At 41.1% G+C, this 7961-nt stretch overlaps 1 protein-coding gene across 3 annotated transcripts in view; it reads right to left on the bottom strand.

The window, feature by feature from the left end:
• Positions 1 to 969: 969 nt before the first annotated feature.
• Positions 970 to 7961, bottom strand: part of Wdr7 (WD repeat domain 7) — a 295434-nt gene continuing 288442 nt past the window's right edge. For 2 of the 3 annotated variants that reach the window (XM_013019010.1, XM_013019011.1), the window contains exons 26-27: positions 6649 to 6753; positions 970 to 1269 (exon numbers count right to left, since the gene is read on the bottom strand). In XM_013019010.1, coding sequence (XP_012874464.1) covers positions 1066 to 1269; positions 6649 to 6753 — 309 coding nt within the window. In that variant the 3' untranslated portion in view covers positions 970 to 1065. Of the gene's footprint in view, positions 1270 to 5793; positions 5880 to 6648; positions 6754 to 7961 lie in introns of those variants that run through there. The other variant, XM_013019012.1, reaches the window with a different exon arrangement.

The raw sequence follows: 7961 nt of genomic DNA, 5'->3' as shown, positions 1-7961 counted from the left end.
TGTTTTCTAAGATATTTATTTAAAAGAAATGCCTTTCTAGTTTTCCTTTAACTGACTAGCAGTTGGAAGGCTGGCTTGTAGTCATCCTGGATAACTGGCCTATGTCGCGTATGTGAGAACTTCCGGTTGCAAAGGTCCTGGAAGGAGGAAGGAAAACTTTCCTCACCGGAGGGTCTACAGCAACACAGGAAGGCCTTCATTGTAGATGTATGCTATGCTTCCGCTTTCGCACAAAAGTGCCTCTCAGAGATTGTATAGCGACTGGGTAACTGTGTTAGTTAGATCATAAGTAGTGGTTATATTTATGGTAAACTACTGAATATACTAGTCTCTTTTAGCAGGAAATGAGCAGTTTATAAGATGTGGTGTCTGGAAAACTGTATTTGTTTCTATAAGGAAAAAAATATGTATTCTAATATTTCCTCCGTCTCAAATCAGCTAGCTGTTAGTAAAGAAGGTAGTGGCAAAAATCCTAGGAAGTGGAATTAGTTCCTAGCAATCACTGGAGGAAAACCCACCCTGTAAACAGCGTCTGTCTGGTAAACAGCAGTGTGCTTGGGGGAGAGGCCCGGAGGAAGTGATCTCAGTGAGGGTGCGCCTCGCCCGCCCGGGTCCCGCGGCCCCTGGAGCCGGGCTTGGAGGGCTGGAGACGCTGATTGGGTCTGGGAGCGCAATCACAGTGGATATTGATTTTCAGGCTTCGGTTGCGCCCAGCAACAAGAACGTCCCCAGGAATGGCTGCCTCTCCCTCCCCTCTACCCGGGGACAGAATGGCCCGGTCTCGTCCAGCAGTGCGTGGATGGACGGGTGTGTGTGTGTGTGTGTGTGTGTGTGTGTGTGTGTGTGTGTGTGTGTGTGTGTGTGTGTGTGTGTGTGTGTGTGTGTGTGTGTGTGTGTGTGTGTGAGCAGTGCGTGGATGGACGGGTGTGTGTGTGTGTGTGTGTGTGTGTGTGTGTGTGTGTGCAGAAGTCGATCCCCAAGAAGCATGCACAGGTGAGCAGCCCCGGCCCGGCCCGGCCCGGCCCGGCCCGGAGGGGGGCGGCAGGCCGGGGCCCAGGGAAGGAACTAGACCATGAAGCGGTGCTCCTTGCCGTCGTGGGCCATGAGGATGACGTTGCGGTTGGAGGTCCAGATGAGCCGGGCAAGTCGGAGCGCGTTGTGCGAGCCGGGGGACGCGGGCTGCACGGGCGGCACCTGGTAGGTTTTGATGCAGCGCAGCTGCGGGGCCGAGTTCAGCATGCCGATGCTTCCCAGGAGCGACGTGTTCATCTGGAGGGACAGGGGCGGGGCGCAAGCCGTCACCGCGGGGCCCTGCCCGCCCTGCCTGGGGGGACCCGCCCTGCCCGCCCTGCCCGGGGACCCGCCCTGCCCGGGGACCCCACACGCCTGGCCCTGGCAGTTCCCATGCACACCCAGCCAGAGGCAGAAGCTGACTGAAGGAGGGCCTAACTGATCCCGAGGAAAGGGGCTAATCAAACAGCTCCATCAGACCACGTTTGGACCATTCTGACTGTATTTCCTAAAGAACGGGTCCGTGAAGACCGGGTCTAGAATTTAGAATTTGCTCCGAAGAATGAAGGACAGTGAAGCTGCTGACAGAGTGATAAGTCACCTGGACCCAAGACCTCTTCCCGTCCCCACCCCAGGCTCTGGGGAGCACTCCCTGACACAGGACCTCGCTTGCCTTCGTGCTTCGCTGTCCTGCTAGAGTATTCTCTCCATGTTTTATCATCGTAACTTTTAATCAGGTAGTGGTATTTGGAGTTGTTTTGAGCACTTTTTCTGGATTTGGAATTTCTTAGTACATCCACACCCACTCTACATAACATGGAAATTACGAATCACGAACCACTAGACATTCAGGTCAAAGTGCTAAATATCAAACAGCAGTTATCTAAGCGAATGGTTCTCCGAGCAACTGAGTCTGAAGGCTTCTTTAGATTCTAAATATCACTTCAAATGTTTTCAGATGCAGCATTTCAAATGCATCACTTGTGCTACTGTAAAATCACATGGAAAGCATACTGACAGGAAAGAAGCCTCAAAATAATTTGTTTTCTTTGCACTAATTTTCATTTCTAATCATCCTCTAGCACAGAGCCTCCACCTGCAGGGGCGAGACACCAGGGCGTAGGTAAAGCCTGCAGCCTGTGACCCATCGCACACAGGAGGTTGATTCAGGAGACCCTGGCAGATCTTAGGACACTTCGGATGTGTGATTGCCCCTATCACGCTTTGCATTTGGATCAGTGAGAAGTATAAGCCATTCCTTTTTTCCGGCTTCTCAGTAGCAGGATGGTGTCAGAGGGCGTAAATCATGGTATCTCTAGCAGAGTGCGTGTAGGCTCCACTGACATTTTCACAATTTAAATCATCTTGAGTAATAACCCTTTTAAGATGACTAATGTTACTGATTTTCCTGCATTAATAATAGTGCCGAACACAACACAGAGGTGAAAAAAATCACTAGTGTACGAGGTCACATTTTAAAACCAAATGTATGGTTATTGTTAACTCTTTCTGCTAAAGTTGTGTTCACATTTAAAGCCAGGCGGTGCCTTATTGTCAACCTTCCAAAGCCTCTGTCCTTTCTTCCTTCCTTTTTCTATGAAAACCCCACAAAAGACAAAAATCTCAATGTCTTACTACTTTCTGGAGGTTCCCAAAGAGTTTAAATCTAAATAAAAATGGTGAGCTTGATTTCTTAGTTCTCATTTCCATAAAAAAAGCAACAATATAACACACTCAAATGATTCAGAAAACTGCCTTCTAAAATCAACTGGCATCAACAGGCTTATTCTGCTTGAAAGCAACCACCACCACCACCAGTTTCTCAGTTGATAAACAGCTACAAAACTATTTTTCAGGCTTTATGGATGTCCTATGAAAGTATGTCTGAGGTTTTATTTCTGCCGATGGCTTGAGATGCAAGGGGCACTAAACATGCACAGATAATAACGTCTCCATTTTTAATTCATTCCTTGATATTCAACCACATACAAGACATGCATTGAAGGTTCAAGGGGAGAAGAAAGTATGTAAAAGAAATGGCATAGAGAGAATGAGGAAAGGAGAAAGCCATTCTTATAGTTAGGTTCCCCTCATTGCTGAGTCTCACCCTACTTTGATCAATGTTGTCAGTAAGCCCTCGGCCTTACTGCCTCAGAATAGAACCCTGGAATTCTTGGTGGGTACACACTGTTATAGTTTCTTATAGTTCAATCAAGAGACCCTTAAGTTCATTAAACTTCATTATTTCTCACACTATACCATCATATTGACCTCCTCAAATGAGGACTGGATCTGGAATAGTAAAGTTGGCCTTTATTTTCCCAATTAGCTCAGCCAAGAAGTTGACCATTCTGTTATTCAACATTAATTTTTTCCCAGTTAGTGACTGACTACAAACTACGCTAAGACAAGAACAATGTAAGTCTTGAATGAATGAAAACGACATGAAATTATCAGATTTTTAAATATTAAGTTTTTTCTTGACTGCAAAGATTATGTTGTGAAAATTCAAATAATAGAAGTACAAAAAGAAAGCAAAAATGTCCTAAAAATCTCATTTACTAAAGGCAATTATTGTTACTAGTTTGATAAACAATCTTCCAAACATTAGGCATATATATGTAAGATACACACACACACACACACACACACACACACACACAGAAAAACAGATTTAAGGAATTTTCCATAAGCAGTCTCCTATTGAATAGTAGTTTTGTAATCTGCTTTTTTACTTAACAAAACATTGAGGGAAATCTTTATGGCTAATGATTCTATTTTAAATGCCCAAATACTATTCTGTTATACATGGAGTGAATAAAAGGCAATGAAACCAGCATCTATCTAACTTACTCTGATTTCTGAAAGGGGTTATTTGTTTGTTGAATGGTGTTGGTCAAATTTAGGTGAATTACAAATGTATTTGATTACCAAACATTACTTGCTTAAATACCAACAGATACACTGAAGTGAAATAGTCAGATTGTAGAAATAGGATGTTAATGAATCAGATGGTTTGACAGATTGCCAAATTATATTGTTCAGCAGCTGAGCATGTAAACTATCTAAAATGCAACTTGGGTTTTTCCTTTTCCTTCAAAGATATGCTTCACAAGACCAGTACTGTGAAGATTATTTTCTGAACAAAGAAACACAACAGATAAATTCATCAAGACAGGACATGTTTTAATGCTTTTCTCAAAGTAATGCTGTGCATAAACCTTTTACTAAGTCTTGCTTGAGTAATTATCTAACCAATATTTCTCATTAACACTCATTTCTCAGCAAGATTTTAATAGTTGATAGCTTTAGAAGGGCCGTGTATTAATATGACTTCATTAAGTTTTCAAAATATATTGCAGTACACTTACTGGAATAATATAAAAGTATTCATACATCATTAGGACTAAACAACATGTAGCTAAATAAACGAGGCAAGTCTACTTGGAGAGAGCAGTGGAAAGATCTGATCCAACACTGTTCTTCGGATTGTCTTTAATTCAAACAGAAGGCTGCTAAACTTCTGGAAGAAGTTTCATTGTATTTCTTGATAAAGCTGGAATGATCTGTTTCTGTGCCTTCCATTTCAATTGCAAGACTGAGCTGGGTATAATTTAAGCCTCCAAGGAATGGGCTGCATCTTAAATTCTGACAATGGTTTTTAGAGGCAAAGAAGAGATGGGGTATTAGCCAAGCTGCTGTGGTGCTCTGCACATGCAGATGACACCAGGCAACTCTGAACTAAGGACAGGTGCTGCAACTCTACTATGCAGAGAGCCACAGGTGCAAGCGCATGGGGCTAATGTATGCTTGACAGCCCAGAGCGAGAAGTGAGGAGAGGGCCTGGAAAAGGAAAGGGAGGTCTCTAAAAGACTGTACCGCTCAAAGACTTTGATCTCCAATGAAAGAGGGGTCCTAACCATAATCCATCAGTGTGCTGGGTAGAGTTTTTAATAGAGAAAAAAAGTTCAAAGCAAGAACGAAAAAACGTATCTAGCAGAACCCTAAAAATCTAGACAGAGGGGAAAAAGATGTTTTATCGTTTAGAAAATTCAGGAAAAACACTGAATACAATCGGGCTAAATTTTAGAGATACTCTTTTATGTAACATTACATTTTCTTATCAGAACAAAACTTGGGAGGATAAAAAGCACACGCTTAATTTTTTTTATCTCCAAGAAACAGACACTGGCACAGCTCAGGCTCGGTGGCAGTGTGGCCCAGTGCTGGGGTGGCTTGCTCACCCAAAGTCCAGGCTGGCACCAGCTCCTAGACACTGAGGCAATACAGGGTGAATGGGGATTTTATAAGCATGGCTTCAAGGTGCCAAGTGAGCAGGAAATAAAGGAAAATGTGTATCAAAGTAGAATTGCAAAAATAGTAGAGCTATGACCACTGCATCAGACTTGTATAGAAAGAACCATCAACTGATGAACTTTTCAAAGGACCATTGTTGCAAGAGTCTAAATTATAAACATGTAAAGAGTGATGGTAGAATTTCCATAGAAGGTGCCAGTCCTGTGGTTACCTACTGGGAAAAGTGAAGACTGAGTGAGATGTCTGACAGAAGGAGTTTAATATGAGCTAATTAAGATGCTGGAGATACATTCTGGAAGAAAGGATAATGAGAAAATAAACTGGAAAACGAAATTAGATAAGAAGTAGAAAAAGTCTCTGACAGATTTGGAAGTTGTCACACTTTAATAGCATGTTGTTAATTAAGCAATTTATTGTATCCATTTTACATTTTATTAGCTATTGATTTTTTTGCACCATCATCAAGTTGTGCTGAAGCCTTGTTTAAACTTTTATTTTATGTTTTCAGCTTTCAAAGCAACAGGCCAAACCTTAGAAAACACACTTGCATCCTAGGAAAATAAAAGTAAATAATTAAATTTTAAATGAACTCTTTGGGGGAACCTGACAGAATTTAATATTTGTGTGACTATCAGCACTGAAAGAGTAAGGTAATTGAAGCGAAGATAGGATTAAGTACTGAAAATGAAACAGAATCTACAGTAAAAATTAGTTGGTCAAACTAGTGTTCACTCTAAGCAGAATTTAACATAGGTATTTTCATGATACTCATATTTTGAATAGTTTAGGAATTAAGAACATTATGCGAGAAACTCAGAAGGTGAGCAAAGAACACAGTGAGTGTCTAGCCAGAAGTAGGCAGTTCATTATCCCACGTCACATGCCTTGTCAGGAGTCCCAGGCCAGAATCTCCATGGAATATCTCACTCAGTGACCTGAGCAAGGCCACTGCTGCCCATTTCCTTTTGGTCCAGGCCTTCCTCATCCTTATTCACTGTGCGCTTCTCTCTCTCTCTCCCTCTGTCTTTTATGGCTTGGTCAAAATGTCACTTACTCTGGAAAGCATTCCTAAAACTCATTGTCAGGTTTGCCTCTTACTGTGCTTGCATGCTTGACTCTTCTGTGTTTCATTACACCGAAGAGGCTTCCTCTCTCTGTATTGCTAACTGTGTTCTCAGCACCCTGCATGCTGGAGCCTCAATCAATAAATATTTGTTGACATTTGTTGAGGAAAGGGAATTGAAAGGCAGGAGGAAGGGCTGGCAGATAGGCTCAACAACAAGACTTTCCTACCACAGGGAATCATGCGTTTACTCTTACCTGCCAGAAAGAAATGTGGCTGTCAGTGTTGGAATAGGTGGCAAGATATCGTCCATCAGGCGCAAAGGACACTGCAGTGATTGGTCCCTTGTGTCCATGGATGGTCTACAAGAAAATTCATAGGCCATTAATGGAATGCTTTCCCAAAGCTATCACAAGTACACATATCAATGCGAGTTTAGATATGCTTACATTCTGTGTTTATAAAAATCAAATTAGAAAAAGAAGAAAAGTGACCAAAGTCCTTTCACTATATATCCAAGAGGAGAGGACCTCTTTTCTATTTGGAAGGATAGTATGAGCTCGAAGAAAAAGCAAACCAGCATGTGAGTTCATCAGAGGGAAGAATTTTGAAATTAATTAGAAAAAGTAAGAAACTCATCATCAAAATTATCCAGCAATATTGATTATTTGAAATGAAAATAAATCAAAGCCATATCACATTGTACCTGTCCTAGAAGGAGATAAAGACTATAATTTCAGCTCTTTAATAATCACACATTTTTCACATTTCATGCTTGTTTTCTACCAATAACACTGTGTTTAAGTGTATATAGCCACAACTAGTAAACATATATACAGGCAAACATTGGAAGCTTGGACACATCTATAAATCAAATACTATTAAAAACAAGTTAACAGGAATAGTTTTTGAACCTTTGCCAATAGCTTGCATTGATTTAACCATGAATAATAAAAAGGAAGTTGCATTTTAGGCTATGTCTTTGAAAAAAATGATTCTTAATAACAAAATACACTTAGGCCTGATGATATTAATACATTGCATAAGCAAACTAGCTATTCCAATAATACCCAATATTCAATTGTTACTATGTTAACTAATATCTAGTCTTCTCTCTTTATCTAGAATGGTATGGGAGAAAATGTATGTCATCAAATGGAGACAGTATCCATCTGTAATTTTGTTACCATCTGGAATTTTTGATGAAGAATTGTAAAACCTGAGTCTCTATGCTCAGACTCATGAGATTTGGACCACACATACTGTAAATTCTAGTAAGCTCTTCTTCAAAAATCATATCTTAAGACTAAAATGAGAAAGAACTGTGTGTACATGCATGTGTGTGTGCGTGTGTTTGTGTATGACACACAGAGAGAGAGATTACAAGTATATTTTTCCAAGTCCTTAGCAATCTGTTCTTCCTACCCTCCCCTCCCTCCCTCCCTCCCTCCCTTCCTCCCTCTCTCTTTCCTTCTTTCTTTTCTTTCTTTCTTTCTTTCTTTCTTTCTTTCTTTCTTTCTTTCTTTCTTTCTTTCTTTCTTTCTTTCTTTCTTTCTTTCTTTCTTTCTTT

The sequence above is a fragment of the Dipodomys ordii genome, unplaced genomic scaffold (genome assembly GCF_000151885.1).
Source record: "Dipodomys ordii isolate 6190 unplaced genomic scaffold, Dord_2.0 Scaffold43, whole genome shotgun sequence".
NCBI classification, from domain to species: domain Eukaryota; kingdom Metazoa; phylum Chordata; class Mammalia; order Rodentia; family Heteromyidae; genus Dipodomys; species Dipodomys ordii.
This window is presented reverse-complemented; position numbering and strand designations above follow the sequence as displayed.